Source organism: Mustelus asterias, chromosome 10 (assembly GCF_964213995.1).
Source record: "Mustelus asterias chromosome 10, sMusAst1.hap1.1, whole genome shotgun sequence".
NCBI classification, from domain to species: Eukaryota; Metazoa; Chordata; class Chondrichthyes; order Carcharhiniformes; family Triakidae; genus Mustelus; species Mustelus asterias.
In genome coordinates this window covers 74,827,663-74,852,296 of record NC_135810.1, presented here as the reverse complement: position 1 = coordinate 74,852,296, position 24,634 = coordinate 74,827,663, and the positions used below count along the sequence as shown (strand labels likewise).

At 41.8% G+C, this 24,634-nt stretch overlaps 1 protein-coding gene across 2 annotated transcripts in view; it reads right to left on the bottom strand.

The window, feature by feature from the left end:
• Window positions 1-12,250, bottom strand: part of LOC144499682 (interleukin-1 receptor type 1-like) — a 48,588-nt gene extending 36,338 nt beyond the window's left edge. The window contains exons 1-4 of one of the 2 annotated variants that reach the window (XM_078221951.1): window positions 12,114-12,250; window positions 7,010-7,088; window positions 5,012-5,255; window positions 3,483-3,663 (exon numbers count right to left, since the gene is read on the bottom strand). In XM_078221951.1, the coding sequence (XP_078078077.1) occupies window positions 3,483-3,663; window positions 5,012-5,255; window positions 7,010-7,073 (489 nt within the window). In that variant the 5' untranslated portion in view covers window positions 7,074-7,088; window positions 12,114-12,250. The remainder of the gene's footprint in view (window positions 1-3,482; window positions 3,664-5,011; window positions 5,256-7,009; window positions 7,089-12,113) is intronic. The other variant, XM_078221952.1, reaches the window with a different exon arrangement.
• Window positions 12,251-24,634: the final 12,384 nt, after the last annotated feature.

The window sequence follows — 24,634 nt, the reverse complement described above, 5'->3', positions numbered from 1 at the left end:
CACTGAACGAGCTCTTCAGAGGCTGGAGCACCCGACTCAGACTTTTATTCAGCAGGTCCCTAAAAGCGCGGTTCCGGATTGGTAAACGCGTTGGTAAAGGGGGAAATGCTGATAGAGTTGGGCGGGCAGTTCATTAATTCAATTTAAATGCATACTAATGCATTCAAATCATTGTTGCGCCCGATTTGGGCACAGAACAGATCCCCGCCATTCGTGGGTTTCAGTAATGTGGCGATCTGCACGGACACAGGTGCAGATCGCGATAAAGGCCTCACACTCAACTTTACCATGATTTCGCGCCCGAAAACGGGTGCAAATTGTTGGTAAAATCAAGCCCTCTGTCATTGAGTATATTCAAGTTAGCAATCGACAGATTTTTGGATATTTTAATGGAACCAAAGGTGTGGAGTTGAGGTCATGTTCTTATTAAAAGATGGAATAGGCTTATGCTCTTCTGCTTGATTGAAGCCAACAAGATGCCATTAAATACTACTGACAACCCTGACAAACAACTGGCAGTGAATGTTGGAGTCGGCAGAGAGGCAGATTCTAAGCTGAGCCATCTGTGGCTGATGTGTTTCAATAATTCCTCAAATCATGAGCAGCGGGTGAACAGTAAAGGTGATTTGCCTGTAAGTCATGCTCAAAATCCTCAGCAATAACATGTTTACTTCCACTCACCTGGCCAATGTCAGTAAAGGATGTTCAATGAAACTCTATTCACTAAAATGATGTGCAGCCATGCTAATGAGCGCTCGCAGGGAAATTGAATGGCAATCAGCCCTTTAGAACATAAGAACATAAGAAATAGGAGCAGGAGTAGGCCATCTAGCCCCTCGAGCCTGCCCCGCCATTCAATAAGATCATGGCTGATCTGACGTGGATCAGTACCACTTACCCGCCTGATCCCCATAACCCTTAATTCCCTTACCGATCAGGAATCCATCCATCCGCGCTTTAAACATATTCAGCGAGGTAGCCTCCACCACCTCAGTGGGCAGAGAATTCCAGAGATTCACCACCCTCTGGGAGAAGAAGTTCCTCCTCAACTCTGTCTTAAACCGACCCCCCTTTATTTTGAGGCTGTGTCCTCTAGTTTTAACTTCCTTACTAAGTGGAAAGAATCTCTCCGCCTCCACCCTATCCAGCCCCCGCATTATCTTATAAGTCTCCATAAGATCCCCCCTCATCCTTCTAAACTCCAACGAGTACAAACCCAATCTCCTCAGCCTCTCCTCATAATCCAAACCCCTCATCTCCGGTATCAACCTGATGAACCTTCTCTGCACTCCCTCCAATGCCAATATATCCTTCCTCATATAAGGGGACCAATACTGCACACAGTATTCCAGCTGCGGCCTCACCAATGCCCTGTACAGGTGCATCAAGACATCCCTGCTTTTATATTCTATCCCCCTCGCAATATAGGCCAACATCCCATTTGCCTTCTTGATCACCTGTTGTACCTGCAGACTGGGCTTTTGCGTCTCATGCACAAGGACCCCCAGGTCCCTTTGCACGGTAGCATGTTTTAATTTGTTTCCATTGAGATAGTAATCCCATTTGTTATTATTTCCTCCAAAGTGTATAACCTCGCATTTATCAACGTTATACTCCATTTGCCATATCCTCGCCCACTCACTCAGCCTGTCCAAATCTCTCTGCAGATCTTCTCCGTCCTCCACACGATTCACTTTTCCACTTATCTTTGTGTCGTCTGCAAACTTCGTTACCCTACACTCCGTCCCCTCCTCCAGATCATCTATATAAATGGTAAATAGTTGCGGCCCGAGTACCGATCCCTGCGGCACGCCACTAGTTACCTTCCTCCAACCGGAAAAACACCCATTTATTCCGACTCTTTGCTTCCTGTCGGATAGCCAGTCCCCAATCCACTTTAACACACTACCCCCAACTCCGTGTGCCCTAATCTTCTTCAGCAGCCTTTTATGGGGCACCTTATCAAACGCCTTTTGGAAATCCAAAAACACCGCATCCACCGGTTCTCCTCCATCAACCGCCCTAGTCACATCTTCATAAAAATCCAACATGTTCGTCAAGCACGACTTTCCCCTCATGAATCCATGCTGCGTCTGATTGATCGAACCATTTCTATCCAGATGCCCTGCTATCTCCTCTTTAATAATGGATTCCAGCATTTTCCCTACTACAGACGTTAAGCTGACCGGCCTATAGTTACCCGCCTTTTGTCTCCTTCCTTTTTTAAACAGCGGCGTAACATTAGCCGTTTTCCAATCAACCGGCACTACCCCAGAATGCAACGAGTTTTGATAAATAATCACTAACGCATCCACTATTACCTCGGACATTTCTTTCAATACCCTGGGATGCATTCCATCCGGACCCGGGGACTTGTCCACCTTCAGTCCCATTAGTCTACCCAGCACTGCCTCTCTGGTAACATTAATTGTATTAAGTTTTTCTCCTGCTGCCAACCCTCTATCGTTAATATTTGGCAAACTATTTGTGTCCTCCACCGTGAAGACCGACACAAAAAACGTATTTAAAGACTCAGCCATATCCTCATTTCCCACTATTAACTCCCCCCTCTCGTCCTCCAAGGGTCCAACATTCACTCTAGCCACTCTATTCCTTTTTATATATTTATAAAAACTTTTACTATCATTTTTATATTAATTGCTAGCCTAGCTTCATAGTCTATCCTTCCTTTCTTTATCGCTTTCTTAGTCTCTCTTTGTTGTTTCTTAAATTTTTCCCAATCACTTGTTTCTCCACTATTTTTGGCCACTCTGTACGCAGCTGTTTTTATTTTAATACTCTCCTTTATTTCCTTCGTTATCCACGGCTGGTTCTCCCTTTTCTTACAATCCTTGTTTTTTGCTGGAATATATTTTTGCTGAGAACTGAAAAGGATCTCCTTAAAAATCCTCCACTGTTCCTCAGCTATCCTACCTGCCAGCCCTGCTCTCCCAGTCTACCTTAGCCAATTCATCCCTCATCCTATCATATTTCCCTCTGTTCAAACAGAGGACACTGGTTTGGGACCAAACTTTCTCCTCTTCCATCTGAATCAGAAATTCGACCATATTGTGGTCACTAGACCCAAGAGGGTCCTTCACAATAAGATCCTTAATTCTACCTACCTCGTTACACAATACCAGATCCAAAATAGCTCGTTCCCTCGTCGGTTCCGTAACATGCTGTTCAAGGAAACTATCCCGACAGCATTCTAAGAACTCTTCCTCCATTCCACCCTTACCGACTTGAGTCTGCCAGGCAATGTGCATGTTGAAGTCCTTAACAATCCTTTGGATGGTTGTTACTAACATGAACTTCAACTCTTTTACCAAGTTAGTGTCTTGCACTAAGTGTGGACTAAACTGGCATTTTGGCTTAAGATCCAATCTGAGCTATCTCCTCAAGACTTGAAGTATCCAGGGAAAATCGCCCCCACTATGTTTTTGTTTCATTTTCATAAATATATAGCCTGACAAACATACCTTGAACCATTGCAGAACTGAAAATGATTGAAAATAATCTTTTATATCAGAGCAATAAATATGTATAGAACCGGGGATTTCTTCCTGAGGCAGCTCCAGTAAATTCTCATGAAAGCACCGGCCATGGGATAGTTGAAGTACTTGTACATGATAAACATCCATTACACAGTAAGATGTATTCCTGAAATGAAAAGATTGATCTCTGTTATACATCAAGCAATAGAATCTTGACAGAAAATGTTGGAATGACTCAGCAGGTCTGGAGGGTGGTGCGATTACAGAGCAAACTGAACAGAAGCAACTGGAGATGGTACAGCAGCAGATCATAAACCACCAGAATGACATCTCAAATTCAGTCTTTCCTGCTGAAACTCTAGCTTTTAAAAATGGATTGTTTTGGAGTATGACAGATTGTTGAAGTAATTGCGGGACTTCGTTACAAAGCTATCAGTCCACTGCAGTGACTGTCTTCACATCTCAATTACTCATTGCAGCCCACTGCTGTGGTACAGCATGATCATACAATGGGCCCAATTTTACCATTGCGTCGCGCCCATTTTCGGGCGTGGAAATTTGGTAAAGTCGGGCGTGAGGTGATTAGCGTGATCCGCGCCCCCGTCCGCGCAGATGCTCACTTTACCAAGGCCCGAAAAAGGCCACGATCCGAACCGCGCCCGAAACGGGCGCAACGGTGATTTTAATGCATTTGCATGCATTTAAATTGAATTATTGGGCTGCCCACCCAATTTTACCAGCATTTCCCTCTTTCGCCCGTCCAGATTCGGCGTGAAACAAACATGCTTGGCAAAGGCCTGTTTCGGGTGCTCCAGCTTCTGAAGAGTTAAGTTCAGGGCTTCCAACGGCTCTCTGACTCAGATCGGTGGTTGGGGGGAGGGGGGGGGGGGAGGGGGGGAGGTGGGGGGTGGCGGGGTGGGGGGGGTGGCGGGGGGGCAGTTGGGGGGGGCAGTAGGGGGGGGAGGCGGGCCAGATCATTCCCTGGTGAGGGGGGGGAGGAGGAGGTGGGTCAGGTGTATCTCTGGCGGGAGGGAGGGAGGAGGCGAGAGAAGTGGTGGTGAGAGAGAACTGGATGTCTTCAGCGTATATGTAAGACTAGCCCTTTGTTTTTCGATGGGGCAGCATGTAGATGAGCAGTAGGAGAGAGCCAAGGACAGACCCTTCGGGGACACGAGAGTAATGGTGCAGGAGTGGGAAGAAAAATGATTGCAATTGGCATTGGATATGATTAGATAAGAATGAAATCAGGTGAAAGAAATTCCACTCAGTTGGATAGCGGTGAAGAGGGGTTGAGGATGATGATCTGGTGAACCACGGGTCATAGAGTCAGAGTCATAGAGCAATACAGCATGGAAACAGGTCCTTTGGCCCAACTGATCCATGCCAACCATGGTGTCCTCCCATATTGTCCCAAAGATGAGAAGATAATTCAGCTTTGTTGCAATGACATGGGATATAATTGGTGACTTTATTTAAAGCTGGAGTAATTTAATTGTTGCAAAAGCAAATCTTACCACAGAAAACAACTGTAATTCCCAGAATCTGTCAATGTTGCAGGCAAAAACCAAAAGGAAAGGGGATTGATCTCCTGTCTTTGATCAGTGGTTATAATCTCAACAGTATTCTTGTAGCATTGAAATCTAAAGGAATCATCTAGCTCTAGGTTTAAATCCATGAAGGTTGGTAGTTTAAATGCCTCATTTTCAAGAACCGATATGTTGTTTGCTTCATTTTGAAGGTCAAAACAGTCAAATAAATCTGGAGGAAGAAAACAACTTTTAAAACATGAAAATAACCATCATGTTGTTGGTTTACAGTCAGGATGAGATCATATGATTATATAACTCACAATGTTGATCAAACAACATATATTTGTGCTCCAGTCAACTCTTTTCCAAGAAATCAGATTGCTTTAGTTCAGAGAATCAGATTTAACTTGTGACATGTTAGCCATATATTCAAATTCCAGCAAAACACTTTCTACTGAGTGAATGTAAGGTCAACTGTTTTCAGATTTAAATACAAGATATAGCCTAAAATTGGCATGGTGAACACGGGAGGGGATTACTGCCTGCCACTTTGTCCACATTTATCCTAGACCTAAAACCCAAAACATATTGGGGAACGATGGATACTCCTATAGAAGTACAGAAAGAGTGTTACTACCAAACAATTAGAGTACAATTCTTTTGTTGAAAAAGGGCCTGTAGAGAAAGGATGTGGCCTGCTCTTCGGACTGCAATTAATTCTTCTGGGATGGATTGCTATTAGCCTTCTCCCTGAAAGGCCTTCTTAAGGCAATGAGGTTGGATTTTTAGAATGTTTATAATTCAGTAAAATATCTCAAGGCGCTTCACAGAAGTTTTAACAAAAAATATTTGACACCAAGTCACAGGAACTGACATACAGGTTAAGAAAAGCTTGAGGAACATTTGAAGGAGGGATGAGAGGTCGAGAGATGGAGAGATTTATGGAGGATATTCCAGAACTTGAATGGGATCTTGAATGAGCGGCACAATGGCTAGCACTGGTGCCTCCCAGTGCCAGGGACCCGTGTTCAATTCTGGCCTTGTGTGACTATCTGTGTGGAGTTTGCATGTTCTCCCCGTGTCTCTGTGGGTTTCCTCCGGGTGCCCTGGTTTCCTCCCACACTCGAAAGATGTGCAGGTTGGGTGGATTGGCCGAGCTAAATTGTCCCTTAGTGTTACGGAGATCAGCAGGGTAAATACGTGGATTTACAGGGATAGGGCCTGGGTGGGATTGTTGTCTGTGCAGGCTCGATGGGCAGAATGGCCTCCTTCTGCTCTGTAGGGATTCTATAATTCTATGACACACCAGCTCTCAGGCTGGAAACACTCCAGCCAGAGCATCATAACTGGAATGGAAGAAGCATCTGCATATTCTAATTCTTTTTTGTTATGATCTCAAGGATTTTCAAAATTAGGAACAAATGAGTTGCACAGAGGGGTAGTGTGTCCTTTCATATCCCAGATGTCAATTTGAAACTAGTAGTTGAAAATACATTATTGTTACAAAATGGAATTAAGCCTTTGAGTCTAAATAGGTGCCAAACTTTCAGAAATGCCCCATTGTCTCTTGGAATAGGACAATGAACTTTCCAGAGACTGCTGAACCGTGACATCACCGTGGAGAAGGTTCTGCGGTTAGCGAGGTCATGTCCTCCCCTTTGAAAAAGGGTCTTTGACAAAGGGTCTTCTGGACTCAAAACATCAGCTCTTTTCTCTCCTTACAGATGCTGCCAGACCTGCTGAGACTTTCCAGCATTTTCTCTTTTGGCTTCAGATTCCAGCATCCACAATAATTTGCTTTTATCATGTCCTCCCCCATTGCCGCACAGAACCAGTCTCAAACAATCTGAAGGCAATGTTGAGACTACATGATCCGTTTTGGCATTCTACATATGGATTTCTAAATGTAAAATCATTCTTTTTTTTCTAACAATACCATTCTGAAACTAATTTAACCAAAATTATCCCCTCTGTTCAATTTACCTGGTTCAGCCACTATTTGACGGATATGGGCCGCAGCAAGGATGATTGACAGTAAAGATGCCATTTAATTTCTGCAGAACTTTGAACAAACATGTGTTAATTATAAATCTCAAACCATTAACTTTTTAAAAATCATACTGCATATATAATAAATAGTAAAGCAAGTGATATTTTGGTAAAGGTACAGATTTTATCAATGCTAAAGCAATTTGGTTTGCATGGATGACTATATTAATATCTAAAGTTACACATGGGATGAAAGTATCTGATTATTTATTTGAGAAAAACTGGATAGTTGATTTTTAACAATTCATTTTACAGGATGTGGGCATCACTGGCTAGGACAGCATTTATGGCCCTTCATAAGGTGGTGGTGAACTGCCTTCTTGAACCGTTGCCAACCCTGAGGCGTGGGTACATCCAAAGTGCTGTTAGGGAGGGGATTCCAGGATCTTGACCCAGCAACGGTGATAAACTTCCAAGTTAGGATGATGAGTGACTTAAAGGGGAACATCCAGGTGGTGGTATTCCCAGGTATCTGCTACTCTTGTCATTTTAGATGGTAGTGATCGTGAGCTGGAAGGTGCTACCTGAGAAACCCTGGTGAGTTCCTCCTTTACATCTTGTAGGCTGCCACTGCTATAAAAGTAGTGGAGGGATTGAATGTTTGTGGAAGGGGTAGCAATCAAGTGGGCTGCATTGCTCTGGATGGTGTCAAGCTTCTTAAGTGTTGTTGGAGCTAAACTCATCCAGACAAGTGGAGAGTATTCCACCACACTCCTGACTTGTGCCTTTTTGATGGTGGACAGGTTAAGGGGTCTGGAGATGTTACTCGCTACAGGATTCCTAGCCTTTGACCTGCTCTGATAGCCTCAGTATTTACATGGCTAGTCCAGTTCAGTTTTTGGTCAATGGGGATTCAGCACTGGTAATGCTATTGAATGTCATGGGGCGATGGTTAGATTCTCTGGCACTTGTGTGGCACAAGTGTTACTTGCTACTTGTCAGCCTGAGTCTGGATATTGTCCAGGTCTTGTTGCATTTGGGCATGAACTGTTTCAGTATCTAAGGAGTCGCGAATGGTGTTGAATATTGTGCAGTCATCTGTGGACATCCCCACTTCTGACCTTATGATGGAAAGGAGATCATTGACGAAGCAGCTGAAGATAGCTGGGCCTAGGACACTATCTGAAGAACTCCTGCAGTGATGTCTTGGAGCTGAGATAATTGACCTCCAACCAGTACAACCATTTTCCTTTGTAGCTGGTATGACTCCAGCCAGCAGAGAGTTTTCTCTCAATGCCCATGCATTCCAGTTTTGCTGAGGCTCCTTGATGCCACACTCAGTCAAATGCTACCTCTCACCCCACCTCTGGCATTCAACTCTTGTGTCCATGTTTGAACCAAGGCTGTAATGAGGTCAGGAGTTAAGTGACCATGGCGGAACCCAAAATGAGCATCTGTGAACAGGCTATTGCTAAGTAAGTGCCACTTGATAGCACTCTTGATGACTTCTTTCATCACTTTACTGATGATGGAGAGTAGACTGATGGGGTAGTAATTGGCTGGGTTGGATTTGTCCTGTTTCTTGTCTACAGGACATAGATGGGCAATTCTTCACATTGCTGGATAGATGCCAATGTTGTAGCTGCATTGGAACAGTGGCTAAAGGTGCGGCATTTTTCTGGAGTACAAGTCTTCAGTACTATTGCTGGAATATTATCCGGGACCACAGCCTTTGCAGTATCCAGTGCTTTCAGCCCTTTCTTGATATCGTGTGGAGCGAATTGAATTGGCTGAAGTCCTGGCATTGATGCTCGGGACAACCGGAGGAGGCTGATATGGATCATCCATTCGGCATTTCTGGCTGAAGATTGTTGCGAATGCTTCAACCTTGTCTTTTGCACAGATGTGCTAGGCTCCTCCAAAATTGAAGATGGGGATATTTGTAAAGTCTTGTCCTCCAGTGGGTTGTTTAATTGTCCACAAACATTCACGGCTGGATGTGACAGGACTGCAGAGCTTAGATGGCTGTTGAATACAACTGAGTGGTTTGCTAGGTTATTTCAGAGGGGCATTTAAGAGTCAACCACATCGCTATGGGTCCGGAGGCACATGAAGGTTAGACTAGATGGGGCTATATGACAATCGACAATGGTTTCATGGTCATCATTAGACTTTTAGTTCCAGCTGTTTTACTGAGTTTAAATTCCACCTTCTGCCATGATGGACATTACCCTGGGGTTCCTAGTCCAGTGACAATATCATATGCCACCAACTCCCTGATGATTAACAGACTCACAAATAAGCTGTGAAAGTATGCCACATTTGTATATTTAGTCCATACAAGATGATAATTTCTTCACAAAGTACATTTGATTCAACTTTTATTCTATTCTGTTAGGGATTATTGTAATTATATAATATGCTTTGCACTCTGCATCTGAACTGCTTGACACTGCTTTCTGGATTTTAATTGAATTGGCTACATTAAAAATTCTCCAAGCCAGAAATTCTATTGTTGAGTAATTGTATATCTGAAAGGGACTCTCTGTGCCATGTCTTTTTCTCCGCTTATGTCTCAGCAGAGAAATATATTTTTAATTGGGAAGAAAATTAGTATCTATGGACAACTGCATAACAAAGAAATTGCATCGATTTGGAAGAGAACGCTTCAGGAGATAATTAACTTTGCCCACCAGAAGCAGTATTGCACATCAAGACCCATCTTTTTCCTTACTTCAAGAAGCCACCTGGCACCACTGCAAAAGTAAATCACCATCACTCGCAGATTCATTATATCATTCCATCATGCAGTCAGTAACTTGGTCAGACCCTGTCTATACGATAGAAGATGCATCATTGGCTTCTGAAGAAACTCCAATTGCACCAGAACGAGTCTGGGAAATGAGAAAATGAGATTCTGTGGAACCACCTTTCACTAGATAATCAATGGGAAGTTGTTGTGCAAATGCCAATCCACTCCATCTAACACAGGCGTACATTTTGTATCTCACAAGCTGGCTCCTATTTTCAAATCACTTCCACGGAATATTTAAAGCAAGTTCATTCTTATCAAACAACGAGTGGATAGGACAGAGTTTGACTTGAAAGATTGTCCAGGAATATAGCAGTACTGAAAGACAGAAATCAAGATGCTGAGGTTTGCACTTGATAACTTAAATCCCTTGTTCTTTTGTTCCATAATAGTAAATCATTTTCCTATCTCACTGATTTCATGGCATTTCTGAAAATGCCACATCTGGAAGCAGTATGTTATGGAAGGTGAGTGAGAGGGAAGACACCGCAACTTGAGGGAAAAATACACCCCTCCAAAATGTAAAGTTAAAGAGTAGCTCCAACAATTGGCCACCACTTTTGTGGAGGGGTGGGGTGGTGTGTGGGGGCATAAGCCCTGCCACAGAGTGGTTTGCAACTGTTACTGTATCCAGGTAGGCAGGGGGCATCTAAACTTTCAGGCGGGGTAGCCCTGTTACACTCCTAAACACTTGTGGGAAAATGGTCCAGCACTAAGATAACTCATTACACATTAATAAAGTTAGTAGAATCTGTCAGTTGTATTGATTATGTAATTCATAGCCTCTTTTCTTGCACATACTGTGAATTTCTTAACACCACAACTATTTTTAAACAGGTTAAGCATTATACCCCTAATATACACCAGTGTGTCAGATAGCACACAGATGGCACAGTGGTTAACGCTGCTGCCTCACAGCGCCAGGGACCCAGGTTTGATTCCAGCCTTGGGTGACTGTCTGTACAGAGTTTGCACGCTCCCCCCCTTGCCTGCGTGAGTTTCCTCTGGGTGCTCTGGTTTCCTCCCACAGTCCAAAGATATGCAGGTTAGCCAATGGCAGTCAAGAGGTTATTAAATTATCTTCAAAATGTGTGAATGTATTTTTGATGATACCTCTGACACAGAATCCATCTCAATGTTTTAAAGGGTCAATAAAGCAAAACAAATTTTGTAACATAATCTTGAAATTAGAGATCAGTGTGGATTTGAGATTGTGACACATTATTGGCACCGTGAAGCTCTGTGCTAGAAATGTGAGATATAGAGTTGCACAATCAATTCCCAAAATGTGAGCTCCTCCTAACATTACAGGTTGATTCTATTCACTTAACACAGCTCTGGGGTAAATTTATGCAGATAAATATGACAATTACATTAAAGAAAGGCAGAAATGTAGCTGATTCAGTTCACCAACAACATCAAATTAAGGTATATGTATCCATCCCTAAACATGGGATAGACATGCGATTTCGCCATTAAAAACAGACTTCCTTTGTTTTTCATAAAACCTACTTAACTAGGAACTGCAAATGTACCTAAATCACTTACTCCTGTTACTCATTGACATTTAAAGGCATCAACAATTACCATTGCCATCCTCAGACGCTGAAACAGTCCTCGATCATATGCAGGAGACAACAGTCAGGCTTAGACTTTTAAGTGGGAAGTAACATTCAAACCACACAAGTACCAGAAAATGACCATCTCCAACCATAGATAATCTAACCAATTGCTAACGTGTTCAATGGAATTACCATTGCAGAATCAGCACCCCATTCACTACATTAAACATTCATTCCTTCCAATACTGATGGACAGTGACAGCAGTGTGTGCCATCTACAAGATACACTGCAACAATTCCTCAAGCATTTTTTAATAGCACATTCCAAACCCACAGCCTCACAACCTAGAAGGACAAGGGCAGCAGATGTATAGGAATACCGCCAACTGCAAGCTATCCTCCAACATACACACCACCCGGACTTGGAACTATATCTCAGTTTCTTGATTATTGCTGGGTCAAAAACCTGTAACTCCCCTCCAAAGAGCACTGTGATGTACCTACATGACAAGGACTGCAAAGTTTCAAGAAGGCAGTTGATAACCACTTTCTCAAGGGCAATTAGGGATGGAGATCAATTGCTAGCCTAGCCAGCGAAGCTCGCATCCCTAGAACAAATAAGCAGCAACTTCTAATTTTAAATGAGTTAATATCACCATACCAATGAAACACAATAGAACTGATTTACATAATTCTAAAGAAACACAGATAGATCAAAACCTACCTGGCACAGAATGACCTTGAGCATCAGTTTCAGAGAACACGATGAATATTTGTAATCTTGGCTAATGAACAGTAATACAGTAACGATACTGGTGTTGTGGTGAAAAACCAGTATGCAATTGTGCAACTATCTGGGGAAATATGCTGCTCTGTACACATGGTCTTATCTATTTTGAGATAGAGGTTTTGACTTCAGAGTGATTAACCAATTATTGCAGATGAAGCTGACTAAAGAAATTTACTATGCAGACTCCTACATTAAATATTATTGCAGACTCAGTGAAATAGAAATCAGATGTGAAATCTATTTAACACTGATACAGTTGAAGGATGCAGCAAATTCCAGTTCATACGATACTGAAACCAAACTTAATACAGCAATAAAAAAGCTTTCAATAACTAACCCTACATAATTATTGAAAACGAAAAACACTTTAACTTTCTCTACTATCGCAGCTTTAATTTTACTTCATATTGAATATAACTGACCAACTATTCTGTACAATGTTTTTTACATTGCAAATGTTGAAAATCCTTTGTTGAATCCGTTTGCACTCATGTCTATTTAGAGGCCTGAGTCTTGAAACAATTAGTTGCTGATATATAGTTTCTAAAAAGACCCAAACCTCTGAAGGTTGTTTTGACTGTGCCACAGATTTAAGCTGGTCAATTTATTGCATTATTTCTAAGCTTTACACACGTCAGCCATTTTGTCTGTTTTTGTTGCGTTATTCAGTTAAGTAATATTTTATTGTCTTACTTGATGAGACACTCAGGAAGGTGAAGGGTTATTCTATCCCAAGAACAAAACTAGTTGGCATTGACAAGAGTAATAACATCAGCCTTGGTTCTGGTCACACTCCTTTCAATGAGATTTAATGAACTGAAAGGTCATTTTTGTTTCTTGTATTTCTTGTATTTTGTCCCAATCTGTATTGTCCTTTGATCTAGGACTTTGATTGGGATAAAAATAAAAGAAACACAAGGATCAAACTACATCTAAAAATAGTCCTTTTTTATAGCTGTAATGCTGATACTAATAAATTTAAGCCTCTGATTGCTTCCAGGGAAAGACAGCACTAGTACCTTATAATCTACATTGGATCAAATGCATTCAGGAACTGCAACCTATTTGAGGATTTCTTGAGGGTAAAGATTAACAGGAATCCACACAGCATTTGTAATTTTTCTTCACACATTGGACCACTCCCAGTACACACAACATGCATGAATTGCAAAGTTTACCAGCTATGAATGTGAATGTTCTCTACAATATAAAATCTAGTTTTATGTGTTTAACCTTTTTCTCTTCCTAGGCAGTCACTTGGGATCAAATATGACCAGCTTCCACTCTGTTTCAATGGGTTCAGAGATGGCAGATATTACATCTACTACATAATCAGCAGACTGACATGTGGGGTTGGCGATGCTTGAGAAAACTCATGCTCTTTAGTCAAGTCAGAGAGTTTATTAAGTATCACAAAGAAATACAAAGTTAATACTTAACAATAGAAAATATATATAGTGAAACCCCTTTTACAAGCATAAAGTATATTATAGCCTATTGCCCCTGCAAAGACACTTATGAGTCATTGCATGAGAAATCCCCAGGTGCATAATGTTCTCTTTTCAGTTTGGCTAGTTTCCCTCACACCCATATTATAATATTGACAAATTGACATATATTTCATTACAGATAATTATCATGCTTTGCATTCCAACCTTGATATTAAAAGGTAGAAAGAATGAGATTTTATGAGGACTAATATATAGAAGTCTGTTCGAGTTAATGCTTACTTAATTATTACATTTTTTAAGACTATACTGAAGAAGTCCATGTCCAAGTCCAGAAAGATCTGGACAATATCTAATCTTGGGCTGACAAGTGGCAATTAACATTCATATCACACAAGTGGTATTAAAGTTTCTTAAGGAGAATAATACGGAATGACTATTATAGACAAACCATAGAAGTCTACAAAACACAACAAGTTAGTGTCAGGCACATAAGTCCATATCCATCCAACTGAGCTGGTTTTGAGCGATCATTGCCTTCATGTTTGGCATGTTGGCTTTTACCACATATTTTACTATAATATTCAGGTCAACATATGATTTTCATGCTAATCCTGTACAACTTAAGGTGATAGTGAATTCTTAGAGGCTCAGCAAGTGAATGGCATGGTTAGAAAAGTTCATGCATTGAAATTATTTTTTAGTTTAGTTAGGTGTAATGATCAATGAGAATATTACAGGACAAGTAATCAAAGCATATTAATAAATTAACCAAATATTATACTTAGCTTAATTGTAATCAACGTAGGATACTATTACCAAGTGATAGAAAATCCTTACTTGACAAGTAAGGCCCTAGGCCTGTGCAAAGCTACACTTGCATTGTTTAATTGGAGGCTATTGCTCTGAAATCAGACTTGACTGAATGAGCGTGTTTGGAACTGGTAAATTACCAGAATTTTCAGTTTTGTATACTCACTACCTAAGTCTCAAGGTCCTATTATGAGAGAACAGATATGAGGTTTTAAGCCTTCATCTCCATGTCTTGAGTTAGTTTAGTCTTTTGACTTACAGTACCTTAAAAATAATCTGTCACTTTTCTTTCCCAAGTTATACAATAAACCAATAATTTGATTTTCTAAGCTTAAGGGTGAATTAAGTTCTTGTACCTATGTGGTTCTTTTGTTCCCTGAACTTGTATAAATTGAATGCATCCTGCTGTATTTTATAAGTGTTTCTTGCATCCTCACTTTTACACACTGATTGTCTTTACATATGTTTTGTGTAGATTTTATATATGAAGTAACTTGGTAATTTCCATATTAGTTTTAAGACTGGGTGCCACTTTGTACTGTTTCACGACACATAATTAGCTTGTGCCAAGAACCAACAGTTACAATAGAAATCAACACCAGGAAGCAAATCTTTCAGCCAAAACACTGAAAGGCGCCTACCTTAAGGCGAATTCTGCAGGACATAGAATATTGATACCCATACATCATTTAGGAATTCTAAACGATGACCATAGAAATTAGTCATTAGTACTTGACACACATGCTCTCTTATTTCAAGGAAGTGGCCGCAGAAACAATCTAATTTATCTTAGAAGAAAGTGTGCTCCGATAGCCTGAAAAGAAGAATGTCAGATGTGCAAGCTCTAAAAATGCTTTCCAAGAATGTGCAACATTCTACTGATAGGGATAACAATAGAGTCCACTATCTTCAAATGTTGCAACATCCAGGGACCTTTCTCCTCACTCTGGAGATCATTACTACGTATGGCAACAAGAAATAAAGGGAGAAATTAAGAAAAACATTTTTTTACAAAAAGTGTTGCCCTCTCATGAAACATTGATTGATAGAATGCATTATACTTGAAAATGGGGTATTTTATAATGGAAGGGGGGGTGGGATTAAAGAACGAACCTTCTAAGAAAATCAGCACAATGTGCTAAACTGAATGGTCGACCTTTATGCTAAAATTCTAGAATGCTGGGTCCCACTTTATTCAGCATGTTGTTAAGTAGGATATGTTCTTAGAGCTTGATCAATAAGCCGATATTCAAAGATGCTGGAAAGAGTTGGGGAGTGGGGAGAGAGAAATTGGCTGTGTCACACTATTTGAGCACCTGTGGCACTGTCTGTCACTGGAAAAATGATGCAAGCCTGCATAGCGCCACTGAAAGTAGCATGTCGCAACCAACTTTCTCCTCCTTGGAGTTCAAAATAAGAAAAGCAACTTGCTTTTAAATAGCACAATATCCCAAGACTCTTCACAAGTGGAAACAAGCATAAAACATGGTACCAAGCTAAGGATGGAGTGATTAGGAGGGGTAAACAAACTCCTGAGGGAAAAGAGAACTAATGATGCAGTTTGTCAATATGAAAACTGGAGAGGCATAATTTTCAGGAAGGCAAACTATAACAGGTGGAATGCCACAGGGATCAGTGCTGGGGTCTCAACTACTTATTATCTATATTAATGATTTGGGTAAAGGGACCCACATTATTGTAGCTAAAACTGGTTGATGATGTGTAACTGGGTAGGAAAGCAATTTGTGAGGAGGATGCAAGGTTACTGCAAAGAGATATAGATAGCTGAAAAACAGACATTTTATGTCAAAGCTTTCATCTTGCACTCATCAGGACAATTCACAAGAATACCAAATGTAAAGGGAACAACAATTTATACATCATGAGAGGAGAATATTGATTGGTTGATAAGTGGACTCTGATTGATAGAGGCATTGCCATGGAGAATGCACCATTTAACTGATTTCTGACAGTTAGCTGTCAAGCTTTGTTTAAATTTAAACCAGGCAGTTTGACTCTGATATGCCAAGGCATTGCCCTATTCTGAACCAATATATTTTGTTTATTTTTCAAGTATCATAGAAACTCTACAGTGCAGGAGAAGGCATTCAGCCCACCAAGTCTGCACTGACAACAATCCCATCTAGGTCCTATTCCCATAACCCCACATATTTACCCCACTAAAACCTCTGATTTACACATCCCGGGACACTAAGAGGCAATTTAGCATGGCCAATGCACCTAACCTGCATATCTTTGGACTGTGGGAGGAAACCCACGCAGACACGGAGAGAATGTGCAAACTCCACATAGACAGTGACCCAAGCCGGGAATCGAACTCAGGTCCCTGGAGCTGTGAGGCAGCAGTGCTAACCACTGTGCCACCATGCTGCCCCAACCACTATGCTGCCTCTGTTACTTGAAACAGTTGTTATGTGTATCATATTCTTTCTGTCCGCAAAGAACAAGGCCCTGTGTATTAATATATCTAGTTACTCGCACACGTAAGTGCCCCACACCACGAGCCCGACTGATGATCTTGAATTGGTTGTCAGTGTAATTCTAACACACACAGGATTATTTAGCAAATGTTGTCCAATCGCAGAATCACATCTCATGTTGGACACTGTGTTTTGAGTTTCCCAAGCACAGACTGTACCTTGCCCATTAGGAACAGAAGAAGGAACATGCTGTTTGGTAAGATCCGCTAGTCTTTAGGACATATGGCCAACATACCTTGCATCACACTGGCACTGAAATTCATATACCACATTACTCATTTGTGTGATAGGCAGATAGGTTTGACAGCAGTTTTCGGTTAGTGGTAAACATGACTTGTGATGCTACTGGATAGTAGCAGTGTGAAACAGCTAGCGTCATCTGTTGCTCAAATCAAATAAAGCTGGTGTAATGAGACTTCTTACCATGCCCACCCCAGTCCAACGCTGGCATCTCCACATCAGGGTAATCTGAGGTAGGCTAGATCCTTTTCAGGGCCGTAAGTGGCAGCCTTAGGTCCAATCATGCGTTTGTGTGATATACAGAGAGCAATGATCTGATTAGGGTAGCCATTATCTCGCAGGATGGCTTAATGCTCCCTATTTCAACATCAAGCTTGCACATGAACAAATGGCTCAGGCCCTACTTATGAGTTTGCTGATAAGGCCAATCTTACAGCGTATGGAATTTGAGTGCAGATGGAATCCATCATGTGTAAGGTTTGCTATATTTGAATCCGCAGCAGTATGTAAGAATTTCCACGAACAGGACACTGCCGTCAAGTCAAAAAGATGTTCAGCCTATCACACAAATGTATAATGCCGTGTATAAATGTCAGTGCTGGTGTAATGCTAGGTATGTAGGCTGGACATCCCAAAGACTGGGGAATCATATCAAACAGCCTTTGCTTCAGCTGTTCACATCAGGCAAGGAACAACCATACCCAACCAGCCTGTGCTTGCAAAACTCAAAAGACAGTGTCCAGCATTAGATGTGATCCTGCAATTGGACAACATTCATGAAACAATCCTGCATGTACTAGAATTACACTGACAACCAATTCAAGATTATCAATTGGTCTCGCAATGTGGCATGCGTATTTGTGCTAGAAACTACATATATTATTAATACACAGGGTTCTGTTCTTTGTAGACAGAAAGAACATGTACAAACATTGAGCCTGTTTCATTTAAACAAAATAGATGCCAGCCAGTCTCTGATTCAATCCCTGGGGCAATGCCTTGGCATATCAGAGTCAACCTGCTTGGTTTGAATTTAGACAAAGATTGACAGTTAACTTTCAGTCATCAATTAACTGGTGCATTCTCCATGGCAATGGCGCTGCCAATCAGTGTCCATTTTCCAACTGATCAATACTCTCTTCTCATGAAATATCAAATATTATTCTCTTTTTCTTTGGTATTCTTGTGAGTTATCCCGATGCGTGCAAGGCAAAAAAGTTTCAAAGCCATGTATCCTTTTTTAGCTACCAATATCTCTTCGTAGAATCCTTGTATCATTCTCACAACTTGATTTCCTACCTATCTTCAAATCATCAGTCAATTTGGCTACCATACAATTGATTCCTTCACCTGAGCCATTAATATGAATCGCAAATAGTCAAGGCCCCAGCATGATCCCTGTGGCACTCCACTATTACGGCTTGCCTTCTTGAAAATAACCCATTTGTCCTGCCTCTCTGTTTCCTGTTGGTGTGTCAGTCCTCTGTCCATGCTAATAAATGACCCCCATCAGCATTAGGTCTTACCTCATGTAGTAACTTTTAATGTGGCACCTTATCAAGTGCTATTTGGAAATCAAATATAGCACAACTACTGGTTCCCCTTTATCCACCCTGCATGCTATCTCCTCAAAGAACTCTAATTTGTCAAACACAATTTCCCTTTCACAAAACCATGTTGACTCTGCCAGGTAGTATTATGATTTTCTAAATGTCCTGCCATTACCTCTTTAATAATGGATTCTAGCACTTACCCAATGACAGACAATAGGCTAACTAGCCTATAGCTTCCAGTCCCTGTCCTTTCATGAACAGCAGTCATATATTTGCAGCATTCCAATCCACAGGGACCTATCTGGAATGTAAGGAATTTTGTAATATTACAACGAATGCATCCATTGTCTCTGGAGCCACTTCTTTGAATACTCTAGAATGCAGGTCATCGGGTCCAGGAGACTTGTCAGTCTTAATTTCCCCAGTATTTTTTCTCTCGTGATAATGACTGTTTTAAGTTCCTCTCTTCCTTTGTCTCTTTATTTTCTACTATTCTTGGAATGCTTTTTGTACCTTCTATTCTGATTATGGAGATAAATTTTTATTCAAAGCCCCTGTCATTTCTTTGTTTCCCATTATTCATTCCCCAGTCTCGCCCTCTAAAAGACCAATGCTACGTTTTAGCTACTTTTCTCCTATTCATATACTTATAGAAGCTTTTACTGTCTGTGCTTATTTTTCTTTCTTGTTTTCTCGCATACTCCAATTTCACCCTGTTTATATGTTAAGTGATGCTTTGCTGGTTTCAAATACTTTCCCAATCTACTTGTCTACTTTTAATTTTGACAACATTCTATGCCTTTTCTTTCAATTTGATCCCACCCTTAACTTAGTCAGCCAAGGATGGTGCATCCTTCTGGTAGAGTCTTCCTTCAACAATATATATCTTCAGTGAGAGTTATGAAACATTTCCTTAAATATCTGTCACTGCCTCTCTACCATTCTTCGTTTTTGACTTATTTTCTGTCTTCATACCCTGGTACTTGTCTTTATTTAAATTTAAGACACTACATTTTTCATTCTCAAACTGAATGTGAAATTGTATCTATCATATTATGATCATTCTTTCTTAGAGATTCTTCATTATGAGATCTTTAATCTTGTCTCATTACCCATTACCAGGTCCAAAATAGCTTGTTACCTGGTAGGTTCCAGAATTTTTTAAGAAAACGTCCCAAATACATTCTATGAACTCATCCACCATGCTACCTTTGCAAATTTGGTTTGTCCATTCGATGTGAAAATTAAAGCCACCATTATCAATAAAATACCTATCATGCAACACCCCATTATTTCTTAATATATACTCTGTCTTAATACGTAGCTGCTGTTAGGGACCTATAAATAACTCTCACCAGTTCCAAAGAAGAGTCATATTGGATTCTAAATATATTAACTCTCTACATATGCTGCTGGACCTGCTGAATTTTTCCAGCATGTTCTGCTTTTATGACAGATTTCAAGCATCCGCAGTCTTTTATTTTTATATAATTGATTATACATCATGATTTTCTGAACCAACGTCATTTCTCACCAGTATACTGATCTCCTTTATTATTAGGAGTTCTACCCTGCCCCTTTTTCTTTCCTCCTGTCTTTCCCAAATGTAAAATACCTTTGAATATCCAGCTGTCCGTTTTGAAAACCATGGCTGCAATTCTCTAATTGCGACCCACACCTTTTCTGTCGGGTTGCGGTGGGAGACACGCGTCTCCAGCCTTGAACAGGGATTTGCGCATGCGCCAGGAACGCATGCGCATCTCCCAGAGACGGAGAACAGTCATTGGCCAGACCACGCTGGAAACTGGCGGGAAGGCAGGTAAGTCATTTAAATCTTTTCTGCATGTATTTTAAATATGTTTATTAGTTAATTATCGGGATGTTTCAGGTCCCAATTGAATCTCTCATCCCGCCAGAAGTACTTCATTCCAATGGGGTTCAGACTAGCTCCCCACATTCGGGGAACTAGTGGGAAACCCCACCGGAATGAAGAGGGGCAATTGGGGCCCCCAGGGGGGTCAGGCGGTGGGGGGGATGCCCCTTGGGCATGGTCACCCTGGCAGTGCCCAAGGGGGCATCTTAGCACTGCCCACCAGGCATCGGGCAGTGCCAAGGGGCGGGGCCTATAGTGGGCAGGGCTTGGGGTGATCAGTGAGGGAGGGGGGGTCCCGCTGCCACTCTGCAGACAGGATTGGTCTGGGATTGGGGCAGGCTGGGGGGGTGGTCTGTCAGGGGGCGGTTGCCTCTGGGGGGGGGGGATCTGACCCCGGGGGGGGGGGGTCAGCGAGGGTGAGTCTGCCGGGGTGAGGGGTGTGGGGGGATCTGCCAGGGTGAGGGGTGCGGGGGGGGGGGCGCTTTCACCACTGCTGGGGAGTGGACTGTGCATCGGACGCTCTGGGGTCGGGGGGGTGATCAGGGGGGGTGATCAGGGTTGGCATGGGAATTGTTGTGAGGGCCACGATCGGGCCTTGGGAGGGCTGGAGGGGCAGCAGCGCAGTGGTCCCAGGCTGGCCAGTGATCGGGCTGGCCAGCAAATGGGGAGACTGACAGATCGGGACCACTGCGCATGCGCAGAGTTCCAGAACTGTCAGACTCCAGCACGAATAGGCCCCGCCGCTCTGGGTTTTTAATGAGATTCCCAATTAGGACCTCTTCAGTGCACAGAGTGCGGAGATTCAGGTGAGAAGCTGAACTGACAGAACAGCCGGGATTTAGAACAGTTCTTCCACCAATTCAGCACTTTTGGGAGAATCGTGGCCCATGTCTCTGTAACGGTTATCATTTCATTTTCACCTATTTCTATGTGTTCTATAAATTTATCCATCTGGTTATGAATGCTGCGAGCACACAGATTAGGAATATTTAATTCTGCTTTTTTTACCATTTACCCTGACCTTATTTGCTGGTGCACACTTATGTTTATGCTCTGTGTCCCTTCCTGTCACACTCTAGTTGTCATTAAACAACACTATTGCTTTGTCCTCTCCTTTTAGCTTTCCAGATCTCCCCTCATGCGAATCCTTCCCTTCCACTATTTAGTTTTAAGCCCTCTCTACACCCTTAGTCATACAATTAACCACTACTCTGGTCTCAGCGAGATTCAAACGAAGGTCATGCCAATGATGTAGTTCTCTCTTTCCCCAGTACTGATGCAGTACCCCATGAGTCAAAACCCATTTCTTCCACACCAACACTTGCGCCATACATTCAACTCTGATCTTATTTACCCTATACAAATATTCTCATGACACAGGTAGTAATCCAGAGATATTCAAGTCCTGTACTACCAAGCAGTCCTTTGTTTTAGTTATGTGGACATGAGCCTTCATCTCATCAGATCAGGAAATCATTACACAAAGGTTTTTACTTGGAGTAATAGCCTTGATAAAGATAAAGATCTTGAGCAAGATTCTGACTAAGCTAATCTGCATCAGTATCAGTCCTGGCAGGCTGCTTAAAGATTCTTTACTGAGAGAAAGAGCTATTTCTATTTGATTTAATTAATTTCTTAAGGTGTAATTAGGCCACCATTTCTTACAATGATTTAGGCAGGTTGTATATATTGTAAGGTGTATAATAAGAAGCCAGAAAGGAGGCAATTGGAACAACTAGTAAAAGTTTCAACAGCAGGATGATGGTGGCAGGCAATGTTGTACTGGCGGAAATAACTGGAGTGTTTTGCTCAGTCTGCTGTCAACAAGATGCCAGGGGTTTGTAAAGTCTAATTTAGGCTAAGCAGCAAAAGGGAGGGAAATGACGTCAGTGACAATGAACAGAATTTGCAGGAAATGCCAAGTTGGAAGGATTTGTAAAATAGTTTTTCATACAGGCAGTTGGACAGCCTTGAAGTGGTTGTTGTGCCAAGATTTAAGGAAGGTGAACGATGCCTGCAGTTAATGTTGCAGAGGACCAGCACATAGATGAGGAAAAGAAAGTACCAAAGATAATGGATAGAATTTTACAACCGTTCACGCTGGTGGGATTCTCTGGTCCCGCTGCATTGAATGGAGATTTGGCTAAGCACCAAATTCTCCGTCCTCACTCGCAGCAGTGGCAGGGCATGAACGGCTGGAAAATTCTGGCCAAAATCTTGGTGGCTGTGTAAAGATGGGCAGTGAATGTATTGCTGTATATCCGCCGACAGTCCTTGAATAGGTAAGAGTGGAATGAAGCAGAGCCAGGGTCATAGTATTGATCAATAGAAAAGCTGCGATGGGAAAGGATGGTATAATCCACCAAATTGAATTGTACCAAGCAGTAAGAGAGATAATGCATCATAGACAAATTCACAGGGAATGTATATGTAACTTTACCCAGAGTTGTCATGGTGCTATGAGTAGGCTGATAAGTAGGATAGTAGGATTTGAAGAACAATGGCAATGGAGCTGGATCAAGGCAGAAACACGTTTGAAAACCTTAGCGAGGGAAAGAAAATTATTGATAGATTGTTAGGTGGATGGACTGGGGTCAATTAGTTGGGGAGGAACAGATGATAACTAGTTGTAGAAGGGAGAAATGATAAGAGAAAATTGGGTGGCACAGTGGCTAGCACTACATCGCAGCACCAAGGACCCCGGTTCAATTCCGGCCTCGGGTAACTGTCTGTGTGGAGTTTGCATGTTCTCCCCATGTCTTCGTGGGTTTCCTCTGGGTGCTCCGGTTTCCTCCCACAGTCCAAAGATGTGTGGGTTAGGTTGATTGGCCATGCTAAATTGACCCTTGGTGTCAGAGGGGTTAGCAGGGTAAATATGGGGGTTCTGGGATTAGGGCCTGGGTGGAATTGTTGTTGGTGCAGACTCAATGGGTTGAATGGCCTCTTTCTGCACTTTAGGGATTCTATGCAGTGAATAAAAGATGGGTGGGAAAGGGAACAAATTGTCAGGAGCATGTTACTTTCTAAATCGCATTTACACAGGCCATTCAGAATTAGGCCTCTCTGCATTAATATATGTGCAGTTGTATGAAAAAAGTTAAATGGAACATGCACTTAAATAAATTACCCTTGCAATCCAAAACAACTTAGAGAGTAATTGGTCAGGAGATTATTCTAGTGGAGGAAATGTTCAGTGACTATAAGATGCAGAAGCTGTGGAACAAAATGAGGACATATTATAGAGGTTAGAGGTTATTATTGGTGAATAATAGGCGAACAAGTTCTTAGGAAACAGAGTAGTTTTAAGTAATCTATATTTGTATTTGAGGGTATTAGAAACAAGGTATAGTTTTAAGTAAGTTTAGTTTTTTGTTTCTGTGTAAGAAAAGTTATAAACTTTTGTCAGTTTCATGTTAAACAAAGGTGCAAGTGTATCTGTGGGTTTTCTTTTCATTTCAAACTGTGCCTGTATTGTAAATAAAGGGTTTACATTGTTAAAACAAACAGGGTTTAAAGAGAGACTAGGTTGTTGCTTAGCAACCAGGGGCCCACACTTAAAGGCATAAGCACTTGTGATTCAGTTGGAACCAAATACCTGAGAAGAAAGCAGCTCCACAGAAACTGCCAGCAGAGAGGCATGATGATGGAGTAAGGAGCAAAAAGCAAGTCCCAGAAGCTAAAAACAGACAGTTCTAGAAACCAGCAAATGAAAAGAGAAGTCCCAGGAAGACTGAAGTGAAAGGGACAAAAAACTGGAATCTGAACCAGGTACTGTGCACTGAGGTTAAAGAAAGGTCATGATGTGGAGATACCGGCGTTGGACTGGGGTAAATACAGTAAGAGTTTTAACAACACCAGGCTAAAGTCCAACAGGTTTATTTGGTAGCAAATGCCATTAGCTTTCGGAGCGCTGCTCCTTCATCAGATGGAGTGGATATCTGCTCTCAAACAGGGCATACAGAGACACAAAATGAAGTTACAGCCAACCTTGTATCATTGTAACCATTATAGCGTGATCTTTCTCTTT